Source organism: Pristiophorus japonicus, chromosome 11, assembly GCF_044704955.1.
Source record: "Pristiophorus japonicus isolate sPriJap1 chromosome 11, sPriJap1.hap1, whole genome shotgun sequence".
In the NCBI taxonomy this organism is placed as follows: Eukaryota; Metazoa; Chordata; class Chondrichthyes; family Pristiophoridae; genus Pristiophorus; species Pristiophorus japonicus.
Genome location: NC_091987.1, coordinates 93400278 through 93422715, shown reverse-complemented (window position 1 = coordinate 93422715; position 22438 = coordinate 93400278). Strand labels below are relative to the sequence as shown.

At 44.0% G+C, this 22438-nt stretch overlaps 1 protein-coding gene across 2 annotated transcripts in view; it reads right to left on the bottom strand.

The window, feature by feature from the left end:
• The window catches only part of epha3 (eph receptor A3), a 274879-nt gene that overhangs the window by 55354 nt on the left and 197087 nt on the right, over window positions 1-22438 (bottom strand). For both annotated transcript variants that reach the window (XM_070893735.1, XM_070893737.1), the window contains exon 6: window positions 9426-9550. In XM_070893735.1, coding sequence (XP_070749836.1) covers window positions 9426-9550 — 125 coding nt within the window. The remainder of the gene's footprint in view (window positions 1-9425; window positions 9551-22438) is intronic.

The window sequence follows — 22438 nt, the reverse complement described above, 5'->3', positions numbered from 1 at the left end:
ACAGACATTCCTCGCCCTAATGAATATAAAACAATCCCCACAAAAACTCTTAAAGGATTTCAGATAAAATCTTTTCAGTGGGTCATTCTAAAATGAAGTGCTACAAACGATAATAGTTGCATGAAAATGTTGAGGACATAGTACTGTACTATTAGTTCCATTCAAGTTCTACTCTAAGACATCAGCACATAACCTAGGCTGACATGTCAGTGCATTACTGAGGGGCTCTTGCATAGTCAGAAGTTAGAAGTTAGCCATTTCAGATGAGATGAAATCCCTGTCTGCCCATTCAGGTGAGTGTAAAAGATCCCACAGTACTACTCAAAGAAGAGCAGGGAGTTCTCCCAGCATTCTGGACAACATTCCTGCTAAGAAAAAGTAGATTAACTAGCATTATCAGAAATCCTGAGGAAATCATAAGGTGTCGTATAAATGAAAATTCTTTCTTTCTTAGAGTCCGAAGTGTGTGGAAGCCCTCCATTCAGTGTAGTCATCATATATCTTTGGAATGTTCTGAGGGTGGCTGCCATATGGGACTTGCCACGATTTGTGATATGTTTTAGCTGTTGTAACTGTTTGGGGTTTAGCATAAACGTCACAATTTGCAGCTTCTGTAAACTGCACTTTGTATCTTTAGATGGTAGCACTTTACTTCAGGTTCCAGAAATAACAAACAGTAAGATTTGATCTTAAGAGAATGCACTGAGGGCCTCTGACTGCATTAAACATGAGAGCGAATATGTATAAACCTAATTAGAACCACGGATTCTACAACAATCTTGCATGTGTGTTTAGCTTTTAATGAACTTAAACTATTTATTTGGAAATTCTTGTCATTTCTATCCTGAGCCTTGGATTCCCGTGTTGTTCTTGGTGGGAGAAATTTGATGATGCCGTAAATAGTAGCAATGCCAGAGTAAAACATTTTAAGAGACTGTTTCTGTAATACTGTTATAATAATAATGAAATAATCCCAAGGGGGATAATGACTCGCCAAAGCCTTTCCACAAGTCAGGCATGTGATGGAATACACTCCACTTGCCGAGATGAGTGCAGCTCCAGCAACACTCAAGAAGCTCAGGACAAAGCAAGACAAAGCAGCCCACTTGATTGGCACCCCCTCCACCTCCTTCAACATTCACTCCCTCCACCACCGGTGCACCGTGGCTGCAGTGTGCACCATCTACAAGATGCACTGCAGCAGCTCGCCAAGGCTTCTTCGGCAGCACCTCCCAAATCCGAGACCCTCTACCACCGAGAAAGACAAGGGCAGCAGACACATGGGAACACCACTACCTGCAAGTTGCCCTCCAGGTTACATACCAACCCGACTGGAAAACATATCGCCGTTCCTTCATCGTCGCTAGATCAAAATCCTGGAATTCCCTCCCTAACAACACTGTGGGAGTACTTTCACTACAAGGACTGCATCGGTTCAAGAAGGCGGCTCGCCACTATCTTCTCAAGGGCATTAGGTATGGGCAATAAATGCTGGCCTTGCCAGTGGCCCCCACATCCCAGGAATGAATTTAAAAAAAGACTTGTTGCTGCTCCTCATGACAAGTTATGGCTAGAGTTGCCAACTCTCCCTGGAATCTCCAAGAATTAAATAATTCACTGCAGCAAGTCATCCAGGAAAAAGACAATAGGGACATTAAAAAAGTGGTTTGTTTTCATTTTCTTTGAACACATTCATTTATTAGCTATAAAAATATTGGATATGGAGGAAAAGGCTGTTTGACTGGTCAGGGCGGTTGGAGGCGAGAGGTCACGTCATGAAACCTCTAGGAATACGCCCAACCAGAGTTGGCAACCCCGGTTATGCTTGTGCCCCACAGAGCTGCCATCATCCCATAACGTGAGGACAGCTTATTACCATAGTTTTAGCCAGTGCTCCCAGCTCAGATGTGTTGGCAGAGCACTGAGACCGTGGGGCACCAGAAAGGTGAAGGAGCCGCCAGCAGCTCTTAGACAGATGTGCAATTATTGTTTTCCACCCAAAATGTTGCTGGGGGAAGATTCTTTGATTGGGTATTGGAGGTAGAAACATAGAAACATAGAAACATAGAAAATAGGTGCAGGAGTAGGCCATTCGGCCCTTCTAGCTTGCACCGTCATTCAATGAGTTCATGGCTGAACATGCAACTTCAGTACCCCATTCCTGCTTTCTCACCATACCCCTTGATCCCCCTAGTAGTAAGGACTTCATCTAACTCCCTTTTGAATATATTTAGTGAATTGGCCTCAACAACTTTCTGTGGTAGAGAATTCCACAGGTTCACCACTCTCTGGGTGAAGAAATTCCTCCTCATCTCGGTCCTAAATGGCTTCCCCCTTATCCTTAGACTGTGTCCCCTGGTTCTGGACTTCCCCAACATTGGGAACATTCTTCCTGCATCTAACCTGTCTAACCCCGTCAGAATTTTAAACGTTTCTATGAGGTCCCCTCTCATTCTTCTGAACTCCAGTGAATACAAGCCCAGTTGATCCAGTCTTTCTTGATAGGTCAGTCCCGCCATCCCAGGAATCAGTCTGGTGAACCTTCGCTGCACTCCCTCAATAGCAAGAATGTCCTTCCTCAGGTTAGGAGACCAAAACTGTACACAATACTCCAGGTGTGGCCTCACCAAGGCCCTGTACAATTGTAGCAACACCTCCCTGCCCCTGTACTCAAATCCCCTCGCTATGAAGGCCAACATGCCATTTGCTTTCTTAATCGCCTGCTGTACCTGCATGCCAACCTTCAATGACTGATGTACCATGACACCCAGGTCTCTTTGCACCTCCCCTTTTCCTAATCTGTCACCATTCAGATAATAGTCTGTCTCTCTGTTTTTACCACCAAAGTGGATAACCTCACATTTATCCACATTATACTTCATCTGCCATGCATTTGCCCACTCACCTAACCTATCCAAGTCGCTCTGCAGCCTCATAGCATCCTCCTCGCAGCTCACACTGCCACCCAACTTAGTGTCATCCGCAAATTTGGAGATACTACATTTAATCCCCTCGTCTAAATCATTAATGTACAGTGTAAACAGCTGGGGCCCCAGCACAGAACCTTGCGGTACCCCACTAGTCACTGCCTGCCATTCTGAAAAGTCCCCATTTACTCCTACTCTTTGCTTCCTGTCTGACAACCAGTTCTCAATCCATGTCAGCACACTACCCCCAATCCCATGTGCTTTAACTTTGCACATTAATCTCTTGTGTGGGACCTTGTCGAAAGCCTTCTGAAAGTCCAAATATACCACATCAACTGGTTCTCCCTAGTCCACTCTACTGGAAACATCCTCAAAAAATTCCAGAAGATTTGTCAAGCATGATTTCCCTTTCACAAATCCATGCTGACTTGGACCTATCATATTACCTCTTTCCAAATGCACTGCTATGACATCCTTAATAATTGATTCCATCATTTTACCCACTACCGATGTCAGGCTGACCGGTCTATAATTCCCTGTTTTCTCTCTCCCTCCTTTTTTAAAAAGTGGGGTTACATTGGCTATGCTCCACTCCATAGGAACTGATCCAGAGTCAATGGAATGTTGGAAAATGACTGTCAATGCATCCATTATTTCCAAGGCCACCTCCTTAAGTACTCTGGGATGCAGTCCATCAGGCCCTGGGGATTTATCGGCCTTCAATCCCATCAATTTCCCCAACACAATTTCCCGACTAATAAGGATTTCCCTCAGTTCCTCCCCCTTATTAGACCCTCCGACCCCTTTTATATCCGGAAGGTTGTTTGTGTCCTCCTCAGTGAATACCGAACCAAAGTACTTGTTCAATTGGTCCGCCATTTCTTTGTTCCCCGTTATGACTTCCCCTGATTCTGACTGCAGGGGACCTACGTTTGTCTTTACTAACCTTTTTCTCTTTACATATCTACAGAAACTTTTGCAATCCGTCTTAATGTTCCCTGCAAGCTTCTTCTCGTACTCCATTTTCCCTGCCCTAATCAAACCCTTTGTCCTCCTCTGTTGAGTTCTAAATTTCTCCCAGTCCCCGGGTTCGCTGCTATTTCTGGCCAATTTGTATGCCACTTCCTTGGCTTTAATGCTATCCCTGATTTCCCTTGATAGCCACGGTTGAGCCACCTTCCCTTTTTTATTTTTACGCCAGACAGGAATGTACAATTGTTGTAGTTCATCCATGCGATCTCTAAATGTCTGCCATTGCCCATCCACAGTCAACCCCTTCAGTATCATTCGCCAATCTATCCTAGCCAATTCACACCTCATACCTTCAAAGTTACCCTTCTTTAAGTTCTGGACCATGGTCTCTGAATTAACTGTTTCATTCTCCATCCTAATGCAGAATTCCACCATATTATGGTCACTCTTCCCCAAGGGGCCTCGCACAACGAGATTGCTAATTAATCCTCTCTCATTACACAACACCCAGTCTAAGATGGCCTCCCCCCTAGTTGGTTCCTCAACATATTGGTCTAAAAAACCATCCCTTATGCGCTCCAGGAAATCCTCCTCCACCGTATTGCTTCCAGTTTGGTTAACCCAATCTATGTGCATATTAAAGTCACCCATTATAATTGCTGCACCTTTATTGCACGCACCCCTAATTTCATGTTTGATGCCCTCCCCAACATCACTACTACTGTTTGGAGGTCTGTACACAACTCCCACTAACGTTTTTTGCCCTTTGGTATTCTGCAGCTCTACCCATATAGATTCCACATCATCCAAGCTAATGTCCTTCCGAACTATTGCCTTAATTTGCTCCTTAACCAGCAATGTTACCCCACCTCCTTTTCCTTTTATTCTATCTTTCCTGAATGTTGAATAATAGAGAATGATGTCTTGCCACGGGGGGGAAAAGTTGAGCAGCTAGCAACGTAGAACATGAATGTGATTGCTGGCCTCTTTTGAAGTTACAAATGAGCGCTGAGTGTCTGGTGTGCTATTTCGTTAATTCAGTTGCATTGTGAGAAGGAACCTTCATTTACATTAAAGCACATAAGCAAGTGCAGTTATTTTACATCACTTTATCGACCCCTACTACTATGTTCACTATTTCTAGTTGTAACGTATGCACCTGTGAGAATGCTCACAGGTTTGTAGAGCTGTAATGGAACTCATCAGGGTCTGGAACAGAGTCGCCACCAAACGTAGCTCTCCACCGTCTGGTGTGGCGGCTGTCCTGCAGGAGCCGCTGCTCAGGAATCCGTACCTCCACGACCGCGGTTTTAAGTGGCAGGCGGATGAGAGGGCTGTGGCTGGCGAGGTGACCAGGGTCAGGGACCTCATCGATAGCGGAGGAGTGGGCTGGATGGCGCCAAACACACTGGCGCGGCACCTAAATTTGGCCGACGTCCGCCGCGCGGCCGATGCTATCGAGTCGCTAAAAACAGTTCTGGGCCCTGACTCCGTTAGGTGTGTCGAGGAGGCTCAAGCACGTGGGGAGATCCCGTCCAAACTGACCCCCGTCCGGACAGAATTCCTCATCGGCGCCAAACCCCGGAACCTCCCTCGGGAGCCGGCGCCTCACAACTTGAGCCGCCTCGGGGAAATCCCCTCCATGCCTTTCAATTCTGCGCGGAGGGGTTTCCTGTACGGGCTGCTCCTGCACACTCTCAACTTTGCCATCCTCGCCGACCGTCCGGACACGCCATGGCGTACCATCTTGCCGTCCAGAGGAGGCGGGGTTCCCCGATGGAGTGCACTCTACGCGGGAGTCCCCCCACTATTTATCGGGGACTTGGCCTGGAGGGTGGTGCACGGAGCAGTCCCGTGCAACAAATTTTTAAGTCGGTTCATGGGCTCCCAGGCCGCCTGCAATTTCTGCGGTCTGGAAGAGTCCGTGTTCCACGTTTTTATCGAATGTACGAGGTTGCAACCCCTGTTCCATTATTTGAAGGGGCTGCTCCTCAATTTCTGGTTGCACTTCAGTCCCACACTCCTGATCTTCGGGCACTCTGTGCGGAGGGGAGCGGGTAGGTCCGAGGGCCTCCTCGTAGGACTTCTCCTGGGCACGGCCAAGGGTGCCATCAGCCGGTCCAGGCAGCGGGCGGTCGAGGGGGTTGTTCAGCCTGACTGCCTGCCTCACTTCCGCGTGTACATCCGCACCAGGGTGTCCTTGGAGATGGAGCACGTGGTGTCCACCGGTACGCTCGCGGCCTTCCGCGAGAGGTGGGCGTCGGAGGGACTGGAGTGCCTCGTTACCCCCGGCAACCAAATTTTAATTTGATTTTATATGTTTTAAAGTCTAATTTATTTTAAATGCCGGTTTTAGTGTTCCCCTCCCCTTTTATAGGGGGCACTTGAAAAAATATGATTTAATGCCCAAAAAAAAACAAAAACAAAAAAAGAATACAAAAAAAAATACACACAAAAAAGGGCCTCAAAAATGTTTGGAGTGTCCCCCAGATCGGGGGGCACTTGATTTAATGTTTATTTTGTCTCCCCCAAAAAGAGTTGTAGAGCTGTAACGGAACTCATCAGGGTCTGGAACAGAGTCGCCACCAAACGCAGCTCTCCACCGTCTGGTGAGGCGGCTGTCCTGCAGGAGCCGCTGCTCAGGAATCCGTACCTCCACGACCGCGGTTTTAGGTGGCAGGCGGACGAGAGGGCTGTGGCTGGCGAGGTGACCAGGGTCAGGGACCTGCTCGATGGCAGAGGAGCGGGCTGGATGGCGCCAGACCTGCTGGCACAGCGCCTAAACTGGGCCGACGTCCGGTGCGCAGCCAATGCCATCGAGTCACTCAAAACAGCGCTGGGCCCTGAGTCCATTAGGTGTGTCGAGGAGGCTCAGTTCTGCACGGAGGGGTTTCCTGTATGGGCTGCTCCTGCATACTCTTCACCTTGCCCTCCTCGTCTGCCATCTGAACATGCCATGGCGCACCATCTTGCCATCTGGAGGAGGCGGGAGTCCTCCCACTCTTTATCGGGGACTTGGCCTGGAGGGTGGTGCACGGAGCAGTCCCATGCAATAAATTTTAAGTCAGTTCACGGGCTCCCAGGCCGCCTGCAATTTCTGTGGTCTGGAGGAGTCCGTGTTCCAGGTTTTTACGGAATGTGCGAGGTTGCAGCCTCTCTTCCATTATTTGAAGGGGCTGCTCCTCAAATTCTGGTTGCACTTCAGTCCCACACTCCTGACCTTTGGGCACCCTGTGCAGAGGGGAGCGGGTAGGTCCAAGGGCCTCCTCGTAGGACTTCTCCTGGGCACGGCCAAGGGGGCCATCAGCCGGTCCAGGCAGCGGGCGGTCGAGGGGGTCATTCAGCCAGACTGCCTGCCCCTGTTCCGCAGTTACATCTGAGCCAGGGTGTCCCTGGAGATGGAGCACGCGGTGTCCACTGGTACACTCGCGGCCTTCCGCGAAAGGTGGGCACTGGAGGGACTGGAGTGCATCATCACCCTCCGGCAACCAAATTTTAATTTGATTAGCTTTGTTTAAAGTTTAATTTGTTTAATTGCCGGTTTTAGTGTCCCCCTCCCCTTTTAGCCAGGGGGCACGTATAATTTGTGGTTTTAGTGAAAACCCCCGCAAAAAACATAAGAACATAAGAATTAGGAACAGGAGTAGGCCATCTAGCCCCTCGAGCCTGCTCCGCCATTCAACAAGATCATGGCTGATCTGGCCGTGGACTCAGCTCCACTTACCCGCCCGCTCCCCGTAACCCTTAATTCCCTTATTGGTTAAACAAAAAAAAGTTGTAGAGCTGTTAAATTGTGAATGGCTTAGCCAGTCACGTGATGTTCACAATACTCAATAAAACCCCAGTCAGTTGGGTCCTGGTCATCCACGGTGAGGTATGTAGTTGTGAGCCTAGTGGATGAACTGGTAATGTGTAGTGTGATTGTTAAGCCTTTGTTAATAAATCAACTAGTTCTTAATAACAATTAATTCTTAAGAAAAGAATCCATGAAGCAAATACATTACACTAGTGATACAATAAATGGATATTTTTATGTTTCTATTAGAACTGGTGAGCAGATGGAACCTTCTTGCAGTGCTTATGATGTTGCTAAAATGGCGTATAGAGGAAATCTTCCCCTCTGCGAGTATTTCCATTAGTGACAATTGAGCGAGGAATTTGCATAGCAGTGCTTGCTCTTTTAAAATCAGGTGTTTGAAGGCTTTACAACATTTACTTGTTGGTTGTAGTAGTGTCAAGAAACAAAACAAATATAGCATTTTTTAAATAAAACAGGAAAACTGAAAATAAAAAGCTGCTTTTTCAGCAACTATAAAGAGAAAAAGACAGGTTAATGTTCACCAGCACTCATATTTATATAGTATTTCTATACAGTCAAATATAATTGCTAAATAATTACTTTATAGTTACAATATTCCAGAATCCCCCTGATTGATAGTTTGCTTCCCGATGAAGGCACTGGAAGTTCTTCAAATGCACTGTGCACGGGATATTTGGTGGTGGGACAGAGTGACACACTACGCTAAGGAGGAATGACAAATACAGTTGTGGCAGAAATATTGTGTACTCTGTGGCTGAATATTGGTATCTACGCTCGATAATAGAATGTGTCTCAGTTGGGAAAAAAGTACGTTGAAGCCAAAAGCTGAAATGTTAGGACTATGTACAGGAAGAGTTAAACAGAAGAGTGACAATGAATAGAGAGCTGTGGGGGCAGATAGAAGGAAGAGCACAAGTGTGAGGTCTTGTGGCATTAATGGGCAGCTTAGTTATAGTGACTGACTAACCTTTATACTGCACATTGTTTAATTGCAGTTCCTGTAATTACAAGTTATCCCTTTCTATTTGCATTACATTATTAATTGCGAAACTACAGGCAAAGTTATTACCTTCTAATTACATTGCTACTCATAAATTCCATGGTAAAATGCTACCCTTGAGATCTGAAGCTTGGTACTGAATCCTTAAAACAAGACACAACCTGCGTAAATTAAAAAGGAAGCAGTCTAATTAGTGTGCTCTCTAAGAACAGGAGAGCGGGAGCAGCAAAATAAGGCAATTGGATTCATCAAGCTATTGAAGAACCATTTCTTCCATATTCCATGTATAGCAAAAGTGTACATGCTTTTCTGAAGTACACAATGATGATTTGGCTTCACTCGGCATACAGAGGAAATCCTACCTCATTTGAGTATCGCTGCACTAGCAGCAGGCCCAATTAATTCCTTCCTACCGATTCCTATCCTCAATACCCACATTCGATGTGTCACTGCCTCGTCTCAAGAACATTTTGTGAAATCAGACCCATTGTTTTGAACCAAAGCATTCTTAGCGAAAGCTAATCAAAACCAAAGTGCAGCTCTTGCTCTAAAGTACGCCTATGCACTTTAGACAAATTAGTCGCAGGAACTCAAGAAGTAATGACCGCCCCTTGAAGTGTTGAGAGATAATTTCCAACACTGTTTTCAGTAATGTGTTTTTTTTTTAAGCTTTGTTAAACACTCCGCTTTTTATTCATTTTCCCACCTTCTCATAGAACTTGACCTCGTAGTCTAATATGATCCCATTAGGATGTTCTGGTTCTTGCCAAGATAGAGCAATGCTATTTCGGGATGTCCGGTCCTTCTTAATGACGGTGACCAGAGAAGGAGCTGAGGAAGAGCAAAATACAGTTAAAAAACATTTGACATCAACCTGTGCCAAGCAGAATCATTTCCATCCAACACAATCTCTAATTAGTGCTGTCCCTGTGGCCAGACTGAACAGCGTCGTTGAACACATTTTGGAAATGATAACTGTAGCAAAAGATTGGTGAGCTGCACAATGTTCAGATTCCTTCAAGTGGAGACAGCAATCTGTCACAATCCTTAACCAAGTGACTGGTGTGTGTCTGAAGAGAGAAACACGCAGATATTGCATATGTCAGTCTAAAGCTTTGCCAAAGTCAGACCCGCTGCCTCACAAATGTTTTAAAATGAGAGTCCATCCCTGTTGAGCAAATGGTTGACATTGAACAACACTGAATCACGAAATTACGGTAAAATGTGTATTGCACAGACTCGTCCACACTTTCAATCTTATTCTCAAATGCATTTAATGTAAAGTGTTTCTTAATTATTGAAGGGATTGGTGGTCAGGCTGAATTCTTGCAATAAGCTGCAAGAAAAATGTATTGATGGAGGATGTGCCAGGTTCATGTTTCAGCAGATGTCAAATCTGCCCTGGAATCATTTTTAAAACATTTTTTTCAATTTAATGTTCATCTTTCTTCTGCTGAAGCCAGTAGTTCAAGCTGGGGTATAGTTCCCTGAGTGTCAGCAGCTCTCAGCTACCTTGTCCAAGTGGAATGTTCTTCCTATGTGACTATTGGCAGGCTAACCAAGGATGGGGCCCAATCATTTCTTCATCCAACATTCACACTTCATGCGAGGAATTGCTGGATGCTGATCAACCACAGGGACTTGGATTGCTTTTTCCCTTCTCTCGTCTGGGAACACCAAGCCAATCCGATTGTTCCCATTGCTGCAATGGCTGAGATAAGCTAACTCAGGAAGGAGCAGGGATCAAACCTGAGACCTGCCTGACTTGAATGGATCAGTGCACAGCATGCAGCGCATTTGCCCAATGAGCCATCAGTGTAGCCCTAAGACAAACATTTTCAATGCCATCTTTATAATTTTCTTTTAGCTTTTCTTAAAACTAAAATAACCCAATAATCTTCCAGCGCTGTGCTCCTGGCATAAAACCTCACCCATGGGTAACACATAACAGAAATACCAGGGCACGCTGCACACAATTTTCCAACCATTACATAGGATTACATAGGATATACGGCACAGAAACGGGTCATTCGGCCCAACCAGTCCATGCCGGCATTTATGCTCTACTCAAGCCTCCTCCCGTCTTTCCTCATCTAAATCTACCAGCATAACCCTCTATTCCCTTCTCCCTCATATGCTTGTCTAGCCTCCCCTTAAATGCATTCAACCACTCCCTGTGGTAGCGAGCTCCACATTCTCACCACTCTTTGGGTAAAGAAGTTTCTCCTGAATTCACGATTGGATTTCTTGGTGACTAATATATTGATGGCCTCTAACTATACTCTTCTGTACAACTCAAAACATTCTCTTTGTATCCACTGTCATATTAGGTCACCCCTCAGCCTTCTCTTTTCAAGAGCAAAGAGATCTAGCCTGTTCATTCTTTCCTGATATGTATACATTTGCATTTCTGGTATCATCCTTGTACATCTTCTCTGCATCCTATCCTTTTTATAATATGGTGACCCAAGTGTGGTCTAACCAAGGTTCAATACAGGTTTAGCATAACTTCCCTACTTTTCAATTCTATACCTCTAGAAATAAACCGTAGTGCTTGGTTTGCTTTTTTTATGGCCTTGCTAATCTGTGTCACAACCTTTAGTGATTTGTGTATTTTACTCCGAGATCCCTTTGTTCTTCTACTCACACCCTCCAAGTAATAAGTGACCTCCCTATTCTTCCTACCAAAATGTAATACCTTACATTTATCTGTGTTGAACTTCATTTGCCAATTATATGCCCATTCTGCAAGTTTATTAATGTCCTCCTGTAATTTGTTACATTCCTCCTCAGTATTGACTATACCCCCAATTTGGTATCATCCGCAAATTTAGAAATTGTGTTTTTGATTCCAAAGTCTAAATTGTTAATATAAATTGTGAACAATAGTGGTCTCAACACTGATCATTGTGGAACACCATTACCCACCTTCTGCTACTGTGAATAGCTACCCTTTACCCTTACTCTCAGCTTTCTGTCTTGAAGCCAGCTAGCTTTCCATTCTGCTACTTGCACCCTGACTCCGCATTCTCTGACCTTGTTCATCAGTCTATTATGGGGTACCTTATCGAAGGCCTTTTGAAAATCTAGATAAATCACATCTACTGCATTACCATTGTCTACTCTGTTACCTCTGCAAAAAATTCAAAAAGATTGGTCAAGCAAGACTTTCCCATTTGTAATCCTATGCCTATTTATTTTAATATTTTTTATTTCTAGATGTTCTTCTATTCTCTCCTTTAGTAGGGATTCCATTATTTTTCCTACCACCAATGATACGCTGACTGGTCTATAATTCCCTGGACATGTTCTATCCCCCTTCTTAAATATAGGTATTATGTTAGCTATCTGCCAGTCCTCTGGCACTACGAATTTCAAACGAATTATTAAATATATGTAGTAATGCCTCTGCTATCTGTTCCCTAGATTCTTTTAAAATGTGTGGATGCAATCCATCCAGACCAGGGGTTTTATCCTCTTTGCATCGGATTAGTTTATTTAATAAATTCCCTTTATTAATTTTAAATGTACTTATCTCGTTACTAATCTCATCATCCAATGTCATATCTCCCTGGTAAATACCGAAGCAAAATAATGATTTAATATTTCTGCCAACCTATCGTTATCTGTGGTATGATCCTGTCTTTCCCTTAATGACCCTATTCCCAGCTCCCCCTTCCTTTTTATATTGATGTGCCTGTAAAACATTTCGCTGTTTTGTTTTATGTTCCTTGATAATTTTATTTCATTATTCCTAATTGCCTTCCTAATTGTTTTATTGACTTCTTTCCTAATCTCTTCATATTCACTCTTATCATGCATTCCCCTGCTGTCTATGTACTTAATATACGTCTCTTTCCTTACTCTGAATTGTTCCCTTATGTCTTTATTCATCCATGGAGTCTCATTAGTATTTAGTTTGTTATTTCCTTTTAGTGGAATACATAGAATCTACAGCACAGAACCAGGTCATCCAGTCCAGGCTGGTGTTCATATTCCACACGAGTCTCCTCTCATTCGAAGTACCTCTTCCCATCCTGCCCCAGATCACTCTATTGCCTTCCTCCCTCAAGTATGCATCAAGCCTCCCCGCAAATACAGCAATGCTATCTCCTTCAACCACTCCACAAGGCAGCAAGAACCACATTCTCACCATTCCATGTAAAGAAATTCCTCCTAAATTCTGTATTTGATCTGTGAATGCCTATCTTGTAGTTATGTCCCTTTGATCTGGACTCACACACAAGTTTCTCGACATCCATAATATCAAACTCTTTCACAATTTTAAAGGCCTCTATCAGTTCTCTTATTAATTAGTCTTTTTTGCAGACAAACGAGCCTCAGCCTATTCAATCTTTTCCGATAGTTGCACCCTTTCAATCCTGGTAATATTCTTGTAAATCTTTTTACTTTTTTAATTTACATCCTAGCACCGGACAGTCCCTTAGCAGGGTCTGCTCCCTGTTCTTTCATATATCTTTGGTTCTGACAGGGACCATGGCCCGAACTTGGTGGAAGCTAAGTTCCGCCCAAGTGCCGCACAAAGATCCGCTGAGATCCTGACGGTTCTTTGGGCCGAAGTCTCATGAAAAAGTCCTGGAATGACCACCCAGCGGCAAAAAAAGGACTTACGCCATGAATCTGGGCGGCAGCGGGAGGGAGATCCCAATCTTGGCGGCAAATGCAATCCTCGGCAAAGTACCGCCGAGGATTAGGTCAGGCCCAGGGAGGGGGGGAAACAGATAAAAATAAAAATGTCCAAAAGAAACCCACTGGAAAACCTTCAGGGGATCCCATCCACCTGAATCGCTGGAAAAAAAAATAAATAAAAGAAGTTTACTAACCTTTTTTTGCAGGTCTTCATACTTACTGTTGAGGTTCGACCTGCCTCCATGCGGTGGTGTTTTCCCCTGTTGCAGCGGACTCCCGCTCGGACCAAACTGGCAGCTCGGCGGGCGGGAGGACACTTACATGCCTTGCGCGCCAGCGGACATCAGTGGGCGGTGCCCAGCGGTGTTCCTTCCCCGCCGGCGGGAGGCCTTCACCAAACTCACTCGGAGGGGAGACTGCTCAGAAAACACGGCCCCCGGCCAGCGAGCACCATCGGAGCAGGCCGAGGAGTGGAAGGAGCAGCGTGGCAGCATATTACTCCAGGGAGCAGCACGTGCTGGAGCAGGAGAACAATGGCAGTGAAGAGTGACGTCACCAAGATCCAGGTCGGTGATTCGAGCGTGGGCAGCTACAGCAGGAGCGACGAGGTCAGGGTGAAGGAGCGGCGAGAGATTGCAGAGGGCCATGATCGAGGCCCAGGAAAGGTGTGAGTTCGGGGCCAGAGGCCCAGGGGCCACACTGCGATATGTGTGTGCACTAGGCCCATGCAGCAGAGCTGGTCTCCAGTCGTCTTGGGTAATCCTTGCCACTGGACCAAGACCTAGCTCTGTCAAGCCCGTGTGGTGGCTGGTGTGCAACGGTCACCACACGTTAAAAAAAATCCACGCACATGCATCTTCCACCCTTCAGGATTTAGTTCGGGGCCTGGAATTTTAGGTCCTTCATTGAAACACCTGTGAACTTTTTGACGTGGAAGCAAGTCATCCTCGACTCGAGGGACCACCTATGATGATGATGGTGATCCTGCTTGGAAAATCATTAGTAGCCTGTACCCAAATTTTGGATATGAGCGAGCAATTGGTGAGACTCCCTGCTGGAAGCCTGATGTCGGAAATTAAACCTAATAAATTTGTAGCACCAGAAGAGATTGTGATGAAATATTATTGCTGATTATTGCTTTTTATCTTTCTTTGTGTGTAAAAGAACAAAGTGCCTTATAAGTAACAGCACTATGACAATATTGCTCCTGTAGCTTGCTGTATCTCGGTTGGTTAATGGTGCAACAGAAATCATGAAACAAGCACCATTGTTTTATCTTGCAGGACACCAGAACGGAATATAATGGGTATATATCTTTTATTATTCGTTCACAGGATGTGGGCATCACTGGGAACGCCTGCATTTATTGCCCATCCTAAATTGCCCTCGAGAAGCTAGTGGTGAGCTGCCTTCTTGATCCGCAGAGGGCAGTTAAGAGTCAACCACTTTGCCATGGGTCTGGAGTCACATATCGCCCAGACCAGGTAAGAATACTTCCCTAAAGGACACTAGTGAACCAGATGGGTTTTTACAACAATCTGGTAGTTTCACGATCACCGTTACTGATACCAGCTTTTTATTCCAGTTTATTTAATTCAGTTTATTTAATTAACTGAATTTAAATTTCCCATGGTGGGATTACTAGTCCAGTAACATAACCACTATGCTACCGTACTCCATATGCAGAAAACAGTTTGGGGTTTTTGATTTCCATTCGCCAAACAGAAATCTGAATCTAAGTGGAGCAGACTCTGTATAGCCCAGCCCTATTACAGCCTTGTCAGCCCATTCCAAATATACATAGAACTGTTTGTTTGTCCTGCTTTTAGAATAAATAGCAACTTAGTCACTGTCAGTCTAAGTACAGGAAGCATAAGGTAGTAAACACAGGTATCTCTTTCCAGAGATACCTTTAGGCTGTTGATAATTAACTTGCTTACACTAGGAAATCCCAATCAAGTTACTCCAGAATCAATACCATGACTTAACTAGACACTCCCATCTATATTACGTAAGTGGGCCTGACACACTCCAAGTATGCATCTAGCATGTGTTGAGAATGCAAAAGTATTTCAAATGAACATATTTTGCAGAGAGATTTTTATCTTTTCTAAAGCTGTTGTATTCAATTCTGATATCGGACCAATAAATAATGATGCTTCCACCACCGGCATAGCTAGCCCTGTTCTCAGATCTCAACTCGTGTGTTACAGTGAAGGTACGTGCACACTTTGCAGTGCACATAACTCTGAGACAAACCAGATGTGGGTGAATTGTCAGCTTGTAGCAGTTATGTATTAGAACCTGATTAACGCATGTGTTTTCCTTGGGGCAGAATTGGATCGAGGACCTAAGACAGATTGCTGTGAATATTACTTTGCAGTTGGCTGTGCGACACCTGGAGTTTGGAATAAGGAACTCTACACGGATGTTTGGCATTTTGAAGGCACTAAATCTGGTCAGGGGGATCTCTTAAATCTGCCTCATGCGAGCTCTTATAGCGACCAGGATCTCTTTGCCACTCCACTCCAACCCCAAAGCTTCAAAACAAATGACTTGCACTTGAAGTCCATCTGGATCACTGGAAATGTGGCATGAAATGAGTTGCTAATCCTGAACAGAAGTTTCAGAGATTTGCAGCATACTTATTCAGGTCATAACACATTAATAGTGTTTTTTGCACAATTTACTAATTTAACAGCAATATGTGGATAAACAGAACCACATGGTGTCATTGTTGAGTATCACCTCCAATAGAGGGCAGGGCAATGTTTTAATCAGAGCACTGTGACAAAGTTTAAACATCAACACATAAGCAAACCTTCAGGCAAGAGTCCTCTGCGGAAGAACCAGTGAAAAATTTTAAGCTTTAAGCACGTGTAAAATGGACAATGCTGAAAGATTAATGGTTTAGTATTCTCGTGTAAGTTGCCTGAATAGACAGATGTGATTAGAGGCTGCTTCAAAAGGCCAGCAAAATATTATTCTTTTCTCAACATTTGCCAATCAAAACAAGGATATAGGTTTAATTGGTAACGTTTCTATTTGTCTGCAGCGTTCAGTCTTACAAAGTCCGAATGAGTTATTGTTGGAATCTGTTGCTGCAGAATTAGCTACCTGCATTCTGCAATAATTGGCCAATGGTTGTGGAAGTAATTGGGAAAACATGAACTGCTCAACATGATCAAAGTTTTCTCAATGTGTTGTTTTATTATTCTATATAAGTAAGTGATATCTTCATTGTCCAGGAACATGCTGACTGCAGTGACAGTGAGTTGTTATTCCTTGATAATAGTGTACAGCATGCAATCCTTTCCAGATATTTTTTTCCACAGTAAATACACCTAATGAACAGAGCGCGCTCATAGAAACAATTCCCTCAGCACAACATCGCCATGACGATATCTCATTTCAAAAGTATTTGGTAATATTTTGAACTTTGAAATCTGCAGCGGTTTTCTTCAGAATTTTAACACTGAATTGTTTCATTTCCTCAAATCTTGAAGGACAGGCTACTAGATAGAAGGCAACAAGTACATTCAATGATTTGTCTGACAGACTGTATACTGGTAAAACCTTGTCCATGACAGGTATTTCTACCCTTTTCTAATATAAATAAACTGTAATATATGTTAGTTAAGCTAACAAGCCCCTTCTATGAAGATGTTACAACATCAGTAATGAGGTTTGTTTTTAGAACGTATGCCCTTTTTGAGGAAGTGGTACATCTCACTCTGACACGCAGGAAAAAAGTGAGTTTTTTAAAAAATTGTGAAAATCTGGCTTTCCTACATTCTTAGTTCTATAATTACATTTGGTGAGGAAATGGGAGGTAGGGGGGAAATCTGCAATGGGCGTGCTCAACATAGCTGCTAACAGTCTTAAGGTTACGAGTACAATTCTAAAAATGCAAGTGTAAAATCCAGATTCGAAAGCTTATAAATTGCACACCCTTTTTTATAGATGCTATTTTGGTTTAAAAAAATCTTTTATCTAAAAACACAAGAAAAAGTCAAGAACAGAAAAGGCCACCTAGACCATCAGCCTTGTCCCTCAAGTATGTATATATTCCTATATCTAGCTATGTTGCATTTATATGTGATTGAAACTGCACTTTGTGATACTGGTAATGAATGTGTAAACACGTACATTTGAAATGTCTCTTGTTAACATAGGAAGTAAAACAAAGAGGTTCATGCCTTTGTTAAAATAGAACTATTTATTACAATGTGATTTCAACCCACAGTGCCATACACAGCACAGAAGGAAACCATTTGGCCTATCATCTGTGCTGACTGCTTCATAGAGCAATCCAAAACTACCCCACTCTCTCCCACAGCAGTGTGTCTTCCTCCTCTTTAAGTGTTTATTCCCTTAAAAGATGGTTGGTCTCCTCGACTCCCTGTGGTGAAGCATTCTATTTCCCAACTATCCTCTGCATAATGACATTTCTCCTCATTCTCTTAGTATTCATTTTATATTGCCAACCCTTCATCACTGACTCTGTTACATCTCCTCAACCTTTTCTGCCTCACTGGAAATATACTCAATACCTCAAGTCTACCCTCATCACTATAGTTTCTCATTCATGGATTCATCCTGGTGAATCTACACTGTATTTTCTCGATAACTTTAACATCCATCTATAATAGGTGCCTTAAAAACGGTACTCAGTCAGGGCCATTTTGACTTTTGGGCAATCAACAAGACAACAACAACTTGCATTTATACAACACCTTTAAGTAGTAACATGTACCAAGGCGCTTCAGAGGAGTGTTTTTAATCAAATTTTGACACCAAGCTACACAAGGAGATATGAGGACAGGTGACCAAAAGGTTGGACAAAGGTAGGTTTTAAGGAGCATCTTAAAGGAGGAAAGAGAGGTAGAGAGGCGGAGAGATTTAGGGAGGGGATTCCAAAGCTTAGGGCCTTGGCAGCCGAAGAGACCACCGCAATTGAGGTTCCGACTTTGTTTGAATTTAATAGCAAGCTGTGGATGCCATATGGGCATTCCAATGCAGCTTACCAGTCTTCAGACTGTCGGCCGGCTGGGACACAGGCAGAGGCCCAGAGCTAAGTCCTTGGAAGGAGGTGAAGCCAAGCCAAGGCGAGGTAAGACCGAGCTGCCATTGGCCTGCAGTATTTTATTTTGGAACCAGAAGGAGCAATTCTGTTGTCCTGATTATTGGCAGGAAGCCAAAATCGATGACACATTAAAAGGGGGCTCCCAAAGACGGAGGCCCGAAGCCCAATCTAAATTGGTCCTCAGTCCCCATCTGTAAGCCGCAGATGACAATCAGATATCCTGATGCAGCTTGTTATTCCGGATGGTCCCAAAATCACCCGGCTCGGGCGCCAAGCCGGCCTGCAAGTAAATCCTGGAAGCGGGGAGGGCAGGGGGGTGAGGCGAATGGGATGGAGGCAAGCACAAGCCGGCAGTGGTCTGCAGTATAATTGAGGAGCCAGGAGAAGCAATCCTCCTTAGTTTTGGCTTTTCATCAATGTAAACTGTATCATGTACTCTGGTACGAATGGTGGGGGGGGGGGGGTGGGGGTGGGGGTTGCAGTGGTGGTGTAGGTGGGGGTTTGGAAATTGGTTCCCGATGTACCTTTCTTTTTTGAACCCAAAATGGACACCGTTGAGGTAAATGAAAACCGAAAAATGCACCTGCTCTTCAGCAGCCTCCAGTGGTCATTTTAAGGAGCATTAATTAGGCCGATCCAGACCAGGAAAAACTAAGCGGAGCGTGCCCGCCGCATATTCGGCTCAGTTTTTGACAAAGTTGGCATCTGGGTCTTGAAATAATCATTTGGCTCCTGATCAGCATATTCAAGGAGCCCAACGCATGTTTCAGGCAGGCAGCCAGGGCCCGCGATCATCACTGGCTATCAATTTGGCACCCGGTGCACTCTAGGGACTGTTTGAGCGTGGGAGGTTGCGTCCGGAAATTGTTCCCCTCATTGTCCACCTTGGGCTCAAAAAACAGGTGCCATGGGGACCAATTCCCCCCCAATTGTGCCAGAGTATACTATACAGTCTACATTGATGGGAAGCCGAAACTAGTTTGCACGACACAAACTGCACAATATAGTTAGCCTATTGGATCCATAGAAAAGTTATTTACCTAATACTTTGGGCATTTGAATTATTTTGAGCAAAGCTGCTTATTCAGTTCTTCAAATGTTCACCGAGGGTGCTGTATATGAACAAATATAACAGGATGAGTCCGATGTGATTACAGCTCTTCCTTGCCTTGGCCTTCTCGTATTCATAACACTGTCTCTCTTGGGTGGAAAAGTTTAGTGTCTGGTGAAAGTAAAGGGTCATATTTAAAGAATTAGCACTTAGGGGAGGGCAGATGACTAAGGAGAACACAAGTTTCAAATGCAGTAAATTCTTTCAATGGGTAGGGATTAACCTCTTTGTACTATCATTAAAAAAAACATACTATGGGTGGCCGAATATTAAACTTATCCCTCTGTAAAGCCTATCTCTTCATTAAATATATGCCTGTTAAGCTTATACTCCTATCAAGATCTTTCCTATATTGAGCTAATCCTCTGTTACTCTCTAGCCTATTAAACCTATCCCTCTATAAACTTAGCACCTTTGTTAAGCTGAACCCTCTGTTAAGTTCATAGATGTTTAAAGGGTCTTTAGGCAGTCTGACACTGTCCCTTTATCGTAAATGCAAGATAGCATTTTTCCCAATGAATTGCTTTTCATCGTGAAATGCACTTTGGATTTATTACTTTTAAAATATTCTTCCAATGTACGTAAATTAAGCAACATTTCCCCCATTGTCAATATGCAAAATATTACTTGTCTATTTTTGTTTTTCAGGCTCCCTTGACTTGGGATTTTATTGATGGAGCCTTAATACCTCAGTGACCTTTCAGTTAACCTGCAATTTTTATAGGTGATTGCCGGAACTGGAAAGTGGGGAATTAGAGAACTGGGAAAAGGAAGCTCAGAGAACAGGAAGCTTTCCACGACAGTTTAAAATGTCAAAGATTGAGAATAAATTGGGAGCATTGATCCAGAAATGGAGGCATTGCCCTCTCTTATCTCTGTCGCTGAGAGTCAAACATAAACCTTAGCAATGTTCACAATAACAGCACATCACACTTTTACATTCTGCATCCGTGTGTTAAAAAGCCTCCTCAAAACGAGGAATCTTAAATTTATATATAGACTTTCACAACCTCAGGACGTCCCAAAGAACTTTAGAGTGTTATAATGTAGGGAAACGCAGCAGTCAATTTGCGCACAGCAAGCTCCCACAAACAGTACTGAAATAAAGGAACAGGTAATCTGGGTTTTTTTTTTAAGCGATGTCGGTTGAGGGATAAATATTGGCTAGGATACTGGAGAGAACTCCCCTGCTCTTCTTTGAAAGAAGGCATCCCATTTTTAAAAAAATTCTTCCACCTACAGTGGCTGACTCTTTCTGGGGTACAGTTCCACATAGGAGCCCTGGAGTACTGCGTGCAGTTTTGGTCACCTTACTTAAGGAAGGATATACTAGCCTTGGAGGGGGTACAGAGATGATTCACTAGGCTGATTCCGGAGATGAGGGGGTTACCTTATGATGATAGATTGAGTAGACTGGGTCTTTACTCGTTGGAGTTCAGAAGGATGAGGGGTGATCTTATAGAAACATTTAAAATAATGAAAGGGATAGACAAGATAGAGGCAGGGAGGTTGTTTCCACTGGTCAGGGAGACTAGAACTAGGGGGCACAGCCTCAAAATACGGGGGAGCCCATTTAAAACCGAATTGAGAAGGAATTTCTTCTCCCAGAGGGTTGTGAATCTGTGGAATTTTCTGCCCAAGGAAGCAGTTGAGGCTAGCTCATTGAATGTATTCAAATCACAGATAGATAGATTTTTAACCAATAAGGGAATTAAGGGTTATGAGGAGCGGGCGGGTAAGTGGAGCTGAGTCCACGGCCAGATCAACCATGATCTTTTTGAATGGCGGAGCAGGCTCGAGGGGCTAGATGGCCTACTCCTGTTCCTAATTCTTATGTTCTTATGTACCTCACCACTTGATGTCTAAGGCTAGACAGTGAGTGCCAACAGGCTATTCAACTTTGTACGCCATCACAGCCGAGTCCAAACCTGTTCTCACTTCATGCCTGCAAGCACGCAGAGGTCACTGGATAGTAATTTTCCCCCTCCGTATTATTTGGGTGCTGAGGCCAATATTTCTGTCCTGGTCCGTATGGCTAAGTACAACATCGGGCAAGTGTCATCAACAGTATGATCCATTTGTTGAAATCAAGGAACAGATAAGACACACATTGGGGCGATGAATATGCTGCATGTTTTGTGGTAAGTTCCACTTGCACATATATGGTTTCACACCTGCAGCCATGAGGATCCTCGCAGCACATCTGTGAGGCATTAACATTTGAACGGGGCTGCTGCAAGTGCTGTGGGAGTCCACAATCAGGAAGGGAGGCGAACACTGTCTTGAGCGAAGGGGGTTGTTATTGTCTGGGGAAGAAGGATACAGACTCACGATTCATCAACCCTTGTCGCTTTTGTTTTTTTTTTAAATAGTAAAATGAGCTGACAGCAATGGAATTTATAGAATTTAATACCATACAAAAACGATTCATTTGCTTGTAGGTAGAAGGAGGCACAATGTGCTTTCATGCTGGTGTGTGCGTGCCTGTCTTCGAGCAAAGACAGTTTCCATACCTTTATATTGCAGTTAGATTTGTTTTTCTAATCTCACCTACATGCTTTGAACTATATTACATTTCATCAATAACTAATAATGTATGTCATATTTTTTCGATTTTATAGTTTCCTGGTATGGCCTCTCACCCGTTTCCCCCCCCACCCCCTCACCCCCTCCCCTGCCAAGACTCCGGGGAGATAAGGAAGTTTAGATTTAAAGGGCTATCCTCTTAAGACATCAGCAATGCTGCAAATCGCAGGCAGCACTTTCAGGGCAGCAGTATCGAGTATTAAACAATGATTTCTCATTGGATATTCCCCAGTAAAACGAAGGGCACTCGAGCTGTCTGACAGCTCGCCAAGCCATCACCCCAAAG